This window comes from Carcharodon carcharias, chromosome 16 (assembly GCF_017639515.1).
Source record: "Carcharodon carcharias isolate sCarCar2 chromosome 16, sCarCar2.pri, whole genome shotgun sequence".
NCBI lineage: Eukaryota > Metazoa > Chordata > Chondrichthyes > Lamniformes > Lamnidae > Carcharodon > Carcharodon carcharias.
The window spans coordinates 9667252-9684062 of NC_054482.1; the positions used below are offsets into that span (position 1 = coordinate 9667252).

A 16811-nucleotide genomic window follows, 5' to 3' on the forward strand; every position below is an offset into this window, starting at 1 on the left:
TTCATCTTTTAACACTGGCAACTGCACTGAATATCAATTCAACACTTTAAATAGAAAGAAAGCATGGAGTGCTTTTTCCACAATGTGATTGATTATAAAGGGTTTTGATCAACTTTTTTGCATTTGGATTAATTTGGATTTTTTTTAAATAACCCTTAGGTTACCCTCTCCATGCACCAGAAGCATATTTTCCGTACTTCAGGAAACATGGCGTTACCACAATCATAAGACTTAACAAGAAAATTTATGATGCTAAACGCTTCACGGACGCTGGGTTTGAACACTACGACCTTTTCTTCGTTGATGGAAGCACGCCAAGTGATTCCATAGTGAAAAGGTTTTTAACGATATGTGAAAATGAAGAAGGAGCTATTGCTATACATTGCAAAGGTATGTCTTTGTGAAGTAATAACTCCATTACTTTGTTCTTTGGAAACAGCCATTAGATTAATTATTCCTTCCATGACTGTCCTTCTTCAGTTGTGACAGTAAAATAAGTCTTAGGTATCTTCCAAGGCTTTCGCAATGCTGCTCCGTAAAAGAATATAAGTCACTATGCTCCTTGTTGCTCTCCTGTGTAGAGTAGATCTTATTCAAAATTACAGACTAAATGTGGAATACTAGTCCATGTGTACAAGTAATAACTAAAGACTGAGTCTGGTGTTTTCATAGCATTTGGGTGTACTAACCATTATATGGCAGGAGGAACCTAGTCAAACTGATTTATGGAAATGAAAAAGGTATTATTTCAATCTAAGCAAAAAGCTTTGTCAAAAGTACTTAACACAGAAAGGATTAATCAAGTTTTATGTGCTGAATTTGCTTTACTAGTTGTACTATGTAACACCTACTAAAATTAATCACTAATCTATACTAAAGTGATTTAGTGAAATTGTAAGATTACAAATAATGGTCTTCTCAGAAATTGAAATGAGCTAATATCATAATTTAAAAGTTGCAAAAACCCTGCTTCATCCTGAAAATGTTAAGATCTATTTAGGGATGCTCAAGACTGTTTCCTTGTGGTTTATGGATTGGTAAGTACAGTAAAACCTGCATAAGCAAATACTTATTGAGGGACTCAAGTAAGTTGCATGGTAAAATCTACAAGAGGCACTCTGAGACCAGGGACACTTGCAAATTGCAAACTAAGGACAGCCTTCAATCTACCAAGCACGATTTTTTTGGTCCTGTCCCTGCTCTAATGTTGGTAGGTAGAATGTGAAACACCATTCATTACTGAAGTTACACTCTCCTCCAAGAGTGAGCAGTTTGAAATGAAACAGAAGTTTAGAGTACAAAACTGTTAAATGAACATAACTGAATGCTAGTGCAGATAGCTGACTATAATCTCAGATAGTTGTGGAACTTTTACAGTGACCATTTTGAAAACAAGGACATCTGCAAAAACAAAAGGAGGCAAGTGATGCCAGTTCTTAATGTGTCTGTAATTTACAGGTTTCGCTATATTGCTTTTTTAGTTTTTAATGATTAGTCTATTCATGAACAAGTGGGATTTCTTTCATGATGTATCTGTCTGTAGTTTAATATCTCATTCACGTAGAGTCTGAACTTCTTCAGAGTGGCAATCGGCATGGGATTGCCACTCCAATCCCAGTTTTTCACCTGAAATCCAGTCTCGCCCGACCTTCCAACTGAGGCTGGGCGAGATCTTAGTAGTGCAGCGCATCCCTGGAGCTTAGCGTCAAGTGCAGCTCTGTCAAAAGGAAGGAAACCATCCCCCTTTTTTTTTTTTTACAGCACTGGCTGCCATAAAGCAGGTAAGTTTAAAGACCCTTGACAGGCCAGGGAGAAAGTAAGTGGGTAGGATCTGGGTGTGGGGGGTGTTGGGGTCCTGAGTTTGGTTGGGGGGAGGTGTATCTGGCCTTAGGATATCGGGCCTTGAAGGGGGTGGGGTTGGGCCTCCAGGAGGTGTGTGGGAATTAAGCCTTGAAGTGGCTGTGGGTTCGGGCCTCAAGGTGGGGGGAGGGTTGGGTCGGGTGGGATTGGTCCTTGGGAGAGAGGGGAAGTGGTGAGAGCTGGGCCTGGCAGGGAGGTAGGGAAAGGTCCTATGGGGTGGGGGATAGTCAGGGGTTGGAGGGAGACCCCGGGGTTTTTGGGAGGGTGGTTGAAGGTGACCCCTGCAGGTTCAGGGGTGTTGGGGGAGTATCATGGGGTAGTCATTGTGGGTCTTGTAAAACTCTTAACTAGGGGGTCCTAATACCCTCTAAGGTCTTCACCCTGTACTTGGTATCAACGACACAAAACAAACTATGGATATGATTTCCGCTTTGTAGAAAAACTTTATTAACCTACTAAGTAATAGTATATACTTACAACACCAGTTGCTCAATAAGTCCTGTGTGCAGGAGCTCGTTTCTGGGCGGCTGGATTGCTGACCAAGTTCCTCCACATGGCTTCTCATGACTGACCAAATTGCACTTCCTGGTTGCAGCCCCAATGTCCTTGAGAGCTGAGTCTTTATACCCCTTTTTGACCCTGGTCTCTCAGCATATAAAATAGTGTCTTGAATCAAGTCACCTGATTGGATTATCAATCTCACCCTGGCCATGCAAAGACAGCCTGCATGTGGCCTTTTCCTGCTCTCAACAGGCACCATTTGCCTCCAGGCACCAGCCAGTAATGGATAATGATTTCTGTATCTTAGGCAGGAAGGCAGCCATTCACACATACCCGAGAGACCATTAACTAAGTCCATTTCTGTAATCAGAGTGTCTGGTGTTTAGTTGCTGCCCCAGTGGTGTAACCTGACATGTCTGTGTCTGTGTATCCTTGTCCAGTCTTTATTTTTTTTAAAAGTTCCATATAGCCTTAGAGTTGATGTCTTTGGTCAAAAATCTTCTCCCTGCGTCCACTGTCCTCCACACTCCATGTTCCTACCACCCGGCTCTGAGTTCAGGACGTTGGTCCACCTCACAACTGATTACGTTTTGACACAGGTATAAAGATATTACATATTAAAAAGAAACAAAGCTTTACAGCATCACAGAAATTCACAAAGTATCATAATGTCTTACGGTCTGTGCAATAGGTACCCCAAAGTTAGAAGAGGTTTTAATTCTTCTAACTCTTTCTGGATAACTGTTGGTGTAACCCTGTCAGAACCATCTGAAGTTTGCAATTTAAATTGCGTTTTTTGGATGGCTCCCAGTGTAGGGTAGTTGCCCAGGGGAAGTTTGCACTTCTAGACAATTGCCATGCAAACATTACCTGGGAATGTCTGAAGGGAATCCTCCAGTGCATTTTGAGTGCTGCCCCCCCCCCCCCCCAATACAATTCTGGAGCTCGGAAGTTACAGCCTGTATTTTAAAATCTTGCATGTCATGCACTTCCTATCTATAAAGCCTTTCATCCATTGTCACCTTTTTGTTACATTTTCCCATTCTAAATTCCTGTGCCAATTTTATGATCGGGCTTACTGTAGTTACAATCTCTCAGCACTGGTGGCATAGTAATGCCTCTGTGTATCTTCCAGCTCCTTCAGGCTAAGAGGGGAAACAGCAAGACTCAGTGAACAACATAATGGTATTTTCACTCGACTAGTACTCCAGATACCCAGGATAATGCTCTGGGGACCGAGGTTCAAATCCCACCACAGCAATAAAATAAAACTGGAATTAAAAAGTCTAATGATGACCATGAAACCATTGTCAATTGTTATAAAAACCCACCTGGTTCATTAATGTCCTCTAGGGAAGGAAATCTGCCGACATGTGACTCCAGACCCACAGCAATGTGGTTGACTCTTAAATGCCCTCTGGTCTAACAAGCCACTCAGTTCTCAAGGTCAATTAGGGATGGGCATCAAATGCTGGCCCAGCCAGCAACGCCTGCATCCCATGAAAAAATATTTTAAAAGTGTGATTTTGATGAATATATCGATGACTTGCTAAGCAATAAAGAGGGCAGGACCAAGGTTATAATAAGTATTTCAAAGGTATTGGTACTTGTAGCAGAGTTTGAAGGGCCAGAGCTGGAAGTTTATTTTGTTGGAATCAGGAACAAGTAAATTAAATTTTTCTGTATTACAATAACTTTTGTGGATAATTATCGTTTTAAGCAGATATAACCATAAGAAACATTACCTGGTGTGTGTGAGACACACAACGCTAAGTGCGATAAATATATCAAATGTAATTAGGATTTTCACTTTCTGCCCTGCACCTCTCTTTCTCTTCTTTCTTTTTCTTCCCTGTCCCGGATGCATGCATGCACCATGCTTTCTCTGTCGGGCTCGTTGTTCCCACAAACTATTTAGTCCTGGAAGAGAAAACAATCATAGAAATAGGCACATTGTTATAAGAGTTAAACTAAGTAAATTCCTATCTTAGCTTGTCCACAGACAACCTTGGCTTGGTGGTAGCACTCTCTTCTGAGTTGAAAGATTATGGATTTCTATCCACCAGAGACTTAAGCCCATAATCTAGGTGGCTGTTGAGGAAGTGCTGCACTATCTGAGGTGACCTCTTTTTGATTAAGTGTTAAACTGAGGGTCCATCTGTCCTGTTAGGTGGACTTCAAGAGTCGGTGGCACTATTCAAAGAGCAAGAGAATTTTGCCTCTGTCAAGCCCAATATTTATCCCTCAAACAATATCACAAAAACCGTAACAAAAGCAAATTGCTGATAAATGCTGGAAATCTGAAATAAAAGCAAAATGCTGGAAACATTCGACAGGTCTGGCAGCATCTGCGGAGAGAGAAAAAGACAGTTAACATTTCAGGTCCATGAATTTTTATCAGATAGCATGATGAAAGATCATAGAACTGAAATTGTAACACTGTTTCTTTCGCCACAAATGCTGCCAGATCTACTGAGTGTTTCCAGCATTTTCTGTTTTCATTTCACTAAAACAGTTATCAAATTATTACCTGATTGCTGTTAGTGGTATCTTGCTGTGGTGATGTTGACTGTTGCTTTTCCCTGCATTACAATAGTGACTACACTTTCTCAAAAATCTTCATTGGCTGCAAAGTTCTTTGGGATATCCCGAAGTCATGAAAGGCACTCTTTAATTGCAAGTTCTGTCTTAATCTAACATTATCAGCATTCTCCTCGAGCCCTGTCAATCAATGAATGAGTAGCAGCAATTAGATTAGTTTCCAGAAAGCTGGCACGGTCAGAGGCGTAAAATTCCTTGCACAGAGTTGGTAAAAGCAGCTGTGCTTAAAATGTGTATTGAAGATAGCAGAGTAATTTCTTCAGTGTTAACAGATACAGTCATTAATCCAGGATCAATGCATTATAATCTGTGCATGCATGTTTGTGTTCATTCTGTTCTCTTGCATCCCAAGTTGATATTCCTGAAGATGTAGTCACTCAGAAAACATTAAAAAGCTAACATGCGTAGAATTAGACTGAAGTATATTGGTGATTCTTTACAACTGATCACATTTTAAGTATCCTGCAAATTTAACATTAAAGGCAACATTTATGGGAATTAGGTTTCATTGCTTTTAATGGTGAGAAGTGATACTGACATTCTGTGGAATGCCCAGTACTCAAAACTACCGGTTTCTTTAACATACCTTTATTTTTAACTTTGTTTTTGCTCAGAGTCCATTAAAGACTGAAAATTATATCAATGTTGCTGTATTTCCTCTTACTCAATAATATGCTGCAACAGTTTATCTGAATACTGGACTCGTTTTGATTGGCAGTGGGGATCAGAAAAATAATTTTCCAGCATATTTCCTTTTTGCACACCCCCTCCCAATGGATTCCATGGTGGTGTGCATGAGTATGGTAGTTGATGTGTAGTCATGATGCTTCAGCCACCATGAGTGAGGGGCAGATTTGATGGGCCAGCTAGTCATTTCCTGCCTGGCAATTGTATATATTTTCATTGCATTTTAATGGTTTATGTTGAATATATGGAAATTTTAGATGAATCCATATAAGCAATGACACTGAAGTCTTGATGATCTGTTTTTTTATGCCTTAGTTTTTGTAGGGATCTTGTATTCTTAATACTTGTGTACATTTGCACCTCAAATGTAACCTTAATCTAGAGTTGAGTCATACTTTGCTTCAGCATTTTGTCAGGACACTAGGTTTATACAAGGAGAAGAATTTCCACAGGGCTTCCCTCATCGCCTGTTGTAACTTTGGCAGAAACCCTGGAGAAATGACATAATGGAAAATATTTCTGCAATGTTCGAGCAAGTGAAACCTGTGGAAATTACAAGTATTTGTTTAGTGTTAGTGGAAAGCCAAAACTACAATGCAACAAGTGCCAAACTTGTATTGCAAATATTATCTTTGAGCAGAAGTTCATATTTTGTGGTTGGACTGAAGTTATAGACTCCAGTTATCAACAATGATTATGCAATGACTTCAATTTAATAATGAACATCTAAATAAATATTGCACCTTTGTAAAACTGTTTAAAACGGCTTAAGATCAATGTTTTCTGTAAGCTGCGATGATTCACATTGCATAGCAATCAGGATTGTACCATTCAGGGAACAAACAGGCTGTGTACAAGTAGTGTTCCCCTTAAGATGCATACATGCATGGCGATGCAGCAATCTTAAAAGGACCATGCTGTGCAATATGCAGGCCACGGACAGCAAAGAAAAATGAGGGGAAGCATTGCTTATGATGTACCATATTTGGTCAAGTTGTTGAAAATTCACTTCCTATTGATCAGGAAATACAATCAGTTCCAAATAATGTCTTAACAAAACTTCAGGTATCCTTGGATCCATGTAGCTCATTAAATTGTTCCCCAACTTTGATTGTAAAAACATTCCTTCCCTATATGTTTAGAAAATTCTGCAAAATGTGTTGATCATTTAATCATAGCATGCCATTTCTCACAAGGTGGAACAGTTGCCATGACAAATGCTTGATGGTGTTATTATTAACTCTTTTTTTAAAAATTTGAGTTTCACAGTAAGGTGCATTAATTCAAAATCAAATTTAGTATAATTTGATTCAAATCAATCCAGTTTAGCAATTGTAAATTAACTTTTTTCTCCCAAATAATGTAATTATGCAATCACAAACCAATCTTCCTTCATTTCAGCTGGTTTAGGAAGAACAGGTACACTCATAGCCTGTTACATAATGAAACACTACAGATTCACTGCAGCAGAAGCCATAGGATGGATTAGGATATGTCGACCAGGGTCTATAATAGGTCCACAGCAGCACTTCTTGGAGGAGTAAGTGACAAGTTTATCTTGTAATTGAATATATTATGTAGAAATGCAGAAATGATCATTTTTTGAAAATCCTATCACCTTTTTATACCTTTTTTTAAATACATTTTATGCCAAAGGCATTAATGTTTCTTTGAGTGTCCTGTTTTAGTGATTGTCTTCTCTACTGGGTGAAGCTGCTGAAAGGGCATTGGCATTGTAGTTTCAGTTTGTAGGGTATCTTATCAACATTATTGGTTGTAGTTGAACTTTTATACTAATTTACCTAACCAGTGAGTTGTTGACCAACCAACAGACACAAATAATGTGTTTAAAACAATATCTTGAAGCCTGGGGGGAGAAACAGCTGCTTATGATTTTATGCAAGTAATTATGTATTTTGCTGTAAATTGCACAATTAGCATTTCTGTTGGGAAAAGCTAATTTTTATTTGAAAACTTTTGAGGAGGTTATTTAAGAGAGGGGTAATATAAGAAAAACTTGCTTCTCTTTTCTGTGTGTTCTATTTTATTAACATAGACACATGAGTTATTCAAGTATGTAACAGTACTAAGAATTAACATTATAAAGCTGATACTTTGTCTTATTTTTATTCATTCTAAGATTTTATATGACTTTTTGGACACATTTTAGGAGGGAGGTGACAGACAAGTAAAAGGTATTGACCTTGACATGGAAATGGGCGTTTTGAGTCACTTTTTGGGCATGGTGCAGTTCTCTAGTAGTGCAGTGCTGAAGGAGGCTTGCGTTATTGGAGTTGTTGTAATGAACTGAAATCAGACTCCTTGGCCGGAATTTTCCAGCGCCAGGGCTGGCAAGCGATTGAAATCTCCCTTCACATCAGTGGGACCGGAAGTTCCTGCCAGCGTGAGGGGCTGGAAAATTCCGGCCCTTGTTCCAATGTTTCAAGTTGGACTTTGAAGATGCTGCTATGTGTCTATGTAATCCTACCTAACTCACTTCCCTCAATCAACACCACCAAAATAAATTTCCCTGATTAACTGGTCATTCACTATATTACCTGCTTGTGGGTATTGCTAGTGTAGAAAGGCTGCAATTTTCAAAGTGTTTTGAGGTGTTTTATTATATATTTATTTATTTTATAATGTTTATACCTTTTTTATAAAGTTGACTTTATTAAAATTTTAGTATTGTGGCTACTATTGATTTCAACCTATTTTCCAGCTTTTCATTTCAGAACAATCGGCTAATTTATTTTTATTAACTAAGGACGTATTCATTGCTCTGAAATTGTTGAATTGAAAAGGTGCTTTCTTTTAAGAAAATGTTCAAACATCCAAGCAGCATGCTCTCAGCTTTTTATTTATTCATTCATGGGATGTGGGCTTTGCTGGCTGGGCCATCATTTATTGCCCATCCCTTGAGAAGCTATTGGTGAGCTGCCTTTTTGAACCATTGCAGTCCATGTGGTGTAGGTACACCCACAGTGCTGTTAGGGGAGTTCCAGGATTTTGACCCAGCGACAGTGAAGGAACAGCGATATATTTCCAAGTCAGGATGATGAGTGACTTGGAGAGGAACTTGCAGGTGGTGCCGTTCCCATCTCTCTACTGCCCTTGTCCTTCTAGATGGTAGTGGTCATGGGTTTGGAAGCTGCTGTCGAAGGAGCCTTGGTGAATTCCTGCATATTGTAGATGGTACCCATTACTGCTACTGTACATTGGTGGTGGAGGGAGTGAATGTTTGTGGATATGTGCTGATCAAGCGGACTGCTTTGTCCTGGATGGTGTCAAGCTTCTTGAGTGTTCTAAGAGCTGCACTCATCCAGGCAAGTGGGGAGTTTTCCATCAGACTCCTGACATGTGCTTTTGTAGATGGTGGACAGGCTTTGGGAAGTCAGGAAGTGAGTTACTCATCACCGGATTCCTAGTCTCTGACCTGCTCTTGTAGCCACAGTATTTATATGGCTAGTCCAGTTCAGTTTCTTGTCAGTGGTAACCCCCAGGATGTTGATAGTGGGGATTCAGTGATGGTAATGCCATTGAACATCAAGGGACGATGGTTAGATTCTCTCTCATTGGAGATGGTCATTGCCTGGCAGTTAATGTGGTGTGAATGTTACTTGCCACTTGTCAGCCCAAGCCAGGTCTTGCTGCATTTGGACATGACTTCTCAGATACTGAAGCCAAAGGTGCTGAACATAGTGTAGTCATCAGCGAACATCCCCACTTCTGACCTTATGATGGAAGGACGGTCATTGATGAAGCAGCTAAAGATGGTTAGGCCGAGGACATTGCCCTGAGGAATTCCTGCAGTGATGTCCTGGAGCTAAGGTGACTGACCTCCAACAACCACAATAATCTTCCTTAGTGCTAGGTATGACTCCAACCAGTGGAGAGTTTTCCCCCTGGTTGCTATTGGTTCCAGCTTTCTTGGGGCTCTGTGCTGCCACACTTGGTCAGGTACGGCCTTGATGTCAAGGGCAGTCACACTCTCACCTTGCCTCAGGAGATCAGCTCTTTTGTCCAAGTTTAACCAAGGCTGTAATGAGGCCAGAGGCTAAGTGGTCCTGGCGGAACCCAAACTGGCCATCAGTGAGCAGGTTATTGCTAAGCAAGTGCCGCTTGATTGCATTGTTGATGACCCTTTCCATTACTTTACTAATGATTGAGAGTAGACTCTTAGGGCAGTAATTGGCTGTGTTGGATTTGTCCTGCTTTTTGTGTACAGGACATACCTGGGCAATTTTCCACATAGCCAGGTAGATGCCAGTTTTGTAGCTGTACTGGAACAGCTTGGCTCCCGGTACGGCAAGTTCTGGAGCATGAATCTTCAGTACTATTGCCGGAATATTGTCAGGGTTTAAGTTAGTGATACTCCATAATTGATCAGTAAGGAGTGAGCTGAATTAAAGCCAGTTCCTTCTTCAGTTCCTCCTGAAATGGATCCAGCCATTTGTGAGGAATGTGATTAACGTACACCCTACCAGTTAGTAGCAGACAAAAATGCCCCAAGTACAAGAGATTAAATACCTAAAATCAGTGATGTGTTAATATTTAATAGCATTTTCTGCCTTATTAGGTGAAGTCTGTGAAATCAGCAAGCCAAATTCACCAAAGCTATATTAGTTACAGCAAGATTTATTAGCATGGAGGCATAAAGTTCAAAAATGTTACTTTCATTATGGGCAGAAATTTGCGCTGAGCCAGCACGCGCACGCCTGACAGGCTCGAGTGTAAAATGATGAGCGATATTTCAGTTGGCAGGTGCACCTGCGAGTCAGCAGCACGCCCGCTGACAATTAACAGGCCTATCAAGGCTATTAAACTTCTAACTGAATGAAAATTTTCACTGGCAAAAAGGCCTTTGGATTTTTTAGGAGACCTCATCCACGGGCGAGATGAGGTTTCCAATAGTAATTAAAAATTTAATAAATTTTTTAAATTCATTCATAACGTGTCCCTGCTCATGTGACAGGTTGTGCACATGCCTGTTTAAGGACCAGAATCTTAAGCTTGGTAAATAACTAATGGTAAGTTAATAACTTGTGCTTTTCTAATATGGTTCAGCATTCTATTACTTGTCCAATCACTGCTGAGCAGAAAACATTTTAAGCACTAAGTTTACACATACCTCTAAATCTCTTTCAACTCCAGCCACCATTCATAGAACAGATATTACTTACTTTCCATATTAAATTATATGTGACACTATTCTGCCCATTAGCTGATTTGTCTAACTCATTTTGTAGGTCTCTGCTAGTGCCACAGACTCAGTATCTCCCCTAAGTTTGGTTCTCTTGGTATTTCATCATTTTGCGTTGTTTTTGAAAGCTGGTTTTTAATAAAAAGTATAAACGTTTGAAACCTCAAGACCAACCTTGTGAAGACTTCATCCCAATTCCCAAATAAAGCCACTCCACCTGTGACATTGTTCACCTAACATACCTGCTGTTTCCTCCAAGTGCACTTAACATTTTTAGAGCTGAACTCAGATACCAGTGTCACAACATTAAGATTGCATGATATTTCCTAGACTTTCTGTAGGAAGTCCAGGTCATGATGCAGCAAAAGTATATAGGTAAGACGTGCTCCTTAAGTTTGCTCTGGGTTGTTCTATCTAATGGATTTTAGTCATGCATTGCAAACTCCGTTTGCTGCCAAGAGAGAATCCTGGTGTTAATTAATGTACCAGTTCCATATACATGACTCTGGTACTTTATTTGGAGGCATCCTTTTTTATTAAAGTTTATTTGAAAGGTTTCTCTCTGGCAATAAACTGTAATATGTTCTTTTTTTAAACATTAATGGTTAAATAACCTTACCTTCACAGACTGGTATCTTCTCCTGTATTTTAGTTTTGAGTGTTGGCTACGTTAATAAATATCTCCAACGCAAAATTATGGTATCTCATATTCTGTGGAATACAAAATCTTCAGGCAAGTGTGAAAAATCAAAAACTGTGGTAAAGATTTGTTCAGTTTTTTGCAACACAATCTAATGTGAATTGCACTGTCTAGGGATTTTCTATGAAACTGTTTATGGATATTTATTACATTGTAGCATACACTGGGAAAATAAAAAAGGAATGTGATATCTAGATTTGCTTAAAAAAGGGTCCTTTTTAGGTTAATTTTCCAGCTGTGATATTTGATGACATCATATGGCCTGATACTGACAAAAAGCCATACCTTGCATTATGTTCTCCTTGGGCTATGTAACTGTCCTGAAATAGAGAAGCTTGTCAAAAGATTTGTGGAATTCCAAAGAAAAAATTGACATCCTATGACAACTTTTTAAAGTCAGTGACTCTTAGTACTTTGAATGTCATGCTTTCTGTCATTTGTTAATGAGACACTGGCATCAGTGCAGGTGCACTTGCTTCAGCATTTCCTTATCACTTCATTCAATTTCTAAATTAATTTTTACAGGTTAAATATTGCATGTAAAGATTTAAACATGAATGTAAATTGTACGTTGTGTTTTTGTTATTAACTACCTGAATTACTGTGTTCTCAGTGATTGTCCATATTACCAGAATTGAGGTTATAATTGTATCAGTGCTAGTACCTAACCTTTCTATTTTCAGGTACAGTTTGGGGAAGTTTCTTAAGACTATGAAAATTGCAGTCAGCAAGCTGAATTTCTTTGTTGTGCAGCCTATGTCCTGGACTTGACAATATTGGAAACCTGGTGGTTAGCCACTATTTAATGGTGGCATATTCTTGATCTGCTGTTTTTCAGATTTTGCCCTGACAGTGACCATTGTATTAGTGGTAAATTTGGTTGGAAAGAACTTGGAAATATTTATGTCTGACTTGATTTTTGTTTAATGCCTTTTATTGGTTTGAGCTCTGTGGAAAATTTGAATATTGCAATGTACTTTTTAAAAGGTTAATTTAAAAAAAAAAATTCTTTACTGTCATCCCGCTATCTTGCATTTTGAAGACGGGCACAATCTCTCGTGTACCCTAAATACTGTGTACAAATATTTTGGATACTCGGTTTTGGCAATTTTTAAAAAAAGTTTGAGTTTGTTGTTTGGCACGGGCAGCTAACCTATATCTGGAGCTGAACTATATTTTGCTGCTGGAGACTACTTTTGCTTTTGAGTGCAGTCTTGTTCAGTGACCGTGGCATGTTGTACCAACAAGCAGTATGTTTGATTTGCTTCTGCTACAAGTTATTGCCCAAGAGAATGTGACCTGATGTATTGTTGCTTTTCATTTGGCACGATAGTGTTTCTTAATTTGTACTATTAAATCCCTAATTTCCTTCAACATAGCAGCATACTTTGAATATTACAAGTTAATTTTCCCCTCTAATTCAAAAATATCACTTGGAGAAACAGCCTGTAGCTGCAGTGTGAACGGGAGCATTTTAAAAGAAATTTAATCCATTGTGAACTTTCTATAATTTTGACTCAATATTAATATCCTGTTTGTTCCACTGCATTTTGATTTCTGATTGTGTTAATCTGTTCTATTTGCATTTAAGGCACCCTCCCAAGGCCATCCCCTTTCGATTAACTTAGTTAACTTGATAATATGCCCCCTCTTACTTTGGCACTGAGTGGTATTCAGGTGTTGGAGTGAGTCTTCTGGGTTCTGAAACTAGTCCAGTACTCCTATAATAATTGTTCATGCAAAGCTTGTCTCCACATAGAGCTCCACATATATATCATCTATTTGTATATAATCTATTTTAATGTAACTCTACAGAGTTAAGCAGAATTGGTGGGCATTTTGCACAGAGCTGTGGAAGAAAGAAGATAGCCTGCCTGTTGAGAAATTGCCCTAATTCTCCATTCGTTTATCTCATATGGTAGCTACAATTGACCCTTCCCTGTGTACATTTTAGATCTGTTGGAGTATTCAGACTGCCTTTCTCATTCTAACCTAAAAATAGCTATTGAAATATCAAATTATGTTTTTGTGACTTTCTCCTTTTTGCTGCTTCCATTTTCTAGGTGTGAGTGTCAGTGTTGCACCATGCAAGGGGCCTGCTTAATGTCGCTTACATTCCTCTGGGTGTTATAAATCTGTTCTTCCCCTTCTCAACAGTGGTTAAACGTTATCTGCAATACATTCCATCTGGTTTTCCTTTACCTTAAGACCAAAGAATATATGAACATGCAGATCAGGAAAAGATGTGAGAAAATAAGTAGGAAGTGGGAAGCAGAAGCAATTACTTCATGATAGCTGATCCTCTTTGATTGGAGGATTTTTGAGAGGGGAGTCACACACTGGCAAACCAGAGATCCAAACAAGTGGCTTGACTATGTCACCATATGTTTAGTATGTGCTGAACTGCTCAACTTGCCAGGAATATACATATCATGATATTGGGCATGAGGCCAAATTTTACATATTCTGAGAAGAAAGGAATCTTAGTCATTTCACACCAAAATGAAGCACTTATATGCTTGTGGTTAGTGATTTCATCTCCTTATTTGCCTGGTTATATTTCTCTTGGACCAAACCTCTTGCACATTGGATATGTCAGCTGCAGCAATTTTTTTCCAGAGAGTCTGAATACTTTATGAAGTAAACTCTGTGCAAAAATGTTTAATGTAGAAAAGGTATTGAGTGATTTTATTGTCAGGGACCTTTGAGTTGATCATATCAAAGACTGAACTAAATTCAAAAATTAGTATGAAATGAAGATGGCTGTCAAACTTAATTTACTGGTGAGAAATATGATTTGGTTCTATAAAAAATAAGTAATGAAAGCTTTTTTTCCCCCTCCACACCCCAAAGAGAAACAGTTAAAATATGATGAACTATTTAAAAATATACATTTCTTACCATTTGTTTAAGCAATTCAGCATTCACAAAATTCTGGATAAGGAAATTAAAGGCAGACCCAGCAATTAAATAATAGCTCTATATCCTGAGTTACTAAATACAGTTGTGTATATAAAACATCAGGATGAATAGAGAAGCACTCGGCATGAATGAAACAAAGAAACAACACTACACTGCTTGTTGTTTTACCATCGCACGCATACTCTAGACAAGAGGTGTGCAGTTAATAGATGTCGGAACAGTATCCCTCAAGAGGAATGGACTAATTTGAGTCATCATTACAGCAGGAAATGAAAAGAAAAACAATATCTAAATTCAGTTAAATAAAACTTCTTTGTTCAAGAAAAGAGCAATACAGCAAAACTTAAGCCATTAACATCCATATAACCATGTAAAAGGTCTAAGGGTAACTTATTTCCAAGTTCTCTTCCAACAGACTCTACCAGTTTGGCACATAATCACCACAAGGGAAGACCGCAACAAGGATTGAGAAATGCCAGTTCCAGAGTCTGAAGAGCACAACATTGTGAAGCTTGACACTCGCTGCGAGCTTGCTGACTGCAGTTTCCACAGGCAAATTATGTAACCAATCTGAACCTCCTAAATGCTTCAAGGAATATAGTTATAGCGATAGAAATAAAAATTACAAAGTAAACCCAAGTTCAAAATCTCAATTCTGCTGTGATGCTGTGGATATGCTGGAAAGTACTAATGCTGTGGAGATGCTGAAAAGCACTAGTGTTTTCACTAAAAATTTTATTATTTGAAGGTTGATTTCTTAGTGGTGATATTTGTGTTAGCAAACATTTATTACCTATAGTTTACAGAAGACTAAGCTTGGACTTTTTTAAGTACAATATTTATCCAAAGGATATTATACACCACCTGTTAATTTCTTGGGGTAATCATACCTCATTCACTTAATGTTGGATATGCCTGCCTAGACCGTACAGCATGCACATTGCAATGTAATATATTCATTCCAGGTTATGTAGTTGCACAGAATGACCCAGCTATTCCCCAACCCAAGTAGATGGCAAAAAGTATTGCATGAATACAGGTATGCTTATCTAATTTGTGTACTAATCTCTATTATTAGTCCACAACAGACCCAGACATAAGGCAAGGAAACCCCAGTGGTAGAAAGCCTTGGGGACCATGGGTCTAAAGCCATCTGCTGCTTGCAATGCTACACGCAGCATATGTCAGGTCTTCAATTACTCATTTACAGTATCACAAGATATTGTTGTAATTAGGTAATGAAACGTTCCATGAAACTATTCTTATCGGAGATGCTATCAAATTCTCTTCACTACATATTTCGGATGGAGGAGGTTGATTTTTCTTTTATAATTCTAGTGCAGAATGACCATATTGTGAGATAACAGAAGGGATTCTACACTAAGTATTTGTTCAAAGTAGGCTGTGAAGACATAATTTGAGTTACTGGTGTTGGATTGCGATTTAACAGAATATTAACTGATACAATGATTCACTGCAAATCTTGATAGCTATCTCATTTAATCTTGCCTCTGCTGCAATTTAATCATTTATTTCATGCTCATCCAGATTTGTAATCCCTTGGTGCCATGCATCTGATCATATATGGGTTCTGACTTAGTAAATTATTCCACATAAATTTAATATACCTAAAAAGTAGCATTGCTTCTAAATACATACATACACAGCCATGAAGATGAATAATGGAGCTTGACTATATTTCAAATGGGAGCTGTAGGGCAGTTACTGCCTTTTTAAATTTGAGAACTAAAGGTAAAGAGCAACTATGATAACCCAGCGTAGGCAAGTTAAAAATATCCTAATTAGCCTATCTAATCTAAATTTGTTATTGTGAAAAGCTCCTGTGTAAACTAGTTTTTACAAGAAATTTCATTACAATATGTCCACAAAAGTGACCATCTCAGCTGATGTTATGTTGCTGCTTTCAATGTTAAGAAGCATTGCACGCTTTCTAACAATTATATTTCTAACCCACTATTATATTAACTGCCATGCAGAGTACTCAAAAATTCTTCACACAATTCTTTCTGAAATCAACGTTTTTATAAACTAAAAGTTCTTTTGTCCAAAAAAGGTGTAAACAAATAAATTACATATTTCACATTAAGGTTAAATATAACTACCTAATTGTCTTCTGTGGCTTTTAATTGCTTCATTAACATTTTTTACTTGAAAGATTTCCAAAAAAACATGGGTTCAAACTTGACGGAATTCAGATTCTGCAATACATCCACGTTTTAAAGATGCTGTAGTAGCTTTCAAAGTTTCCAGTAATTTTCAAATTTATTTCAAGAAAAGCTGGAAGATAATTTTTAAAATACTTCAGTCATTTAAAGG

At 38.3% G+C, this 16811-nt stretch overlaps 1 protein-coding gene across 5 annotated transcripts in view; it reads left to right on the forward strand.

The window, feature by feature from the left end:
- The window catches only part of cdc14ab (cell division cycle 14Ab), a 242079-nt gene that overhangs the window by 159386 nt on the left and 65882 nt on the right, over positions 1-16811 (forward strand). For all 5 annotated transcript variants that reach the window (XM_041207693.1, XM_041207689.1, XM_041207691.1 and 2 more), the window contains exons 9-10: positions 160-390; positions 7051-7189. In XM_041207693.1, coding sequence (XP_041063627.1) covers positions 160-390; positions 7051-7189 — 370 coding nt within the window. The remainder of the gene's footprint in view (positions 1-159; positions 391-7050; positions 7190-16811) is intronic.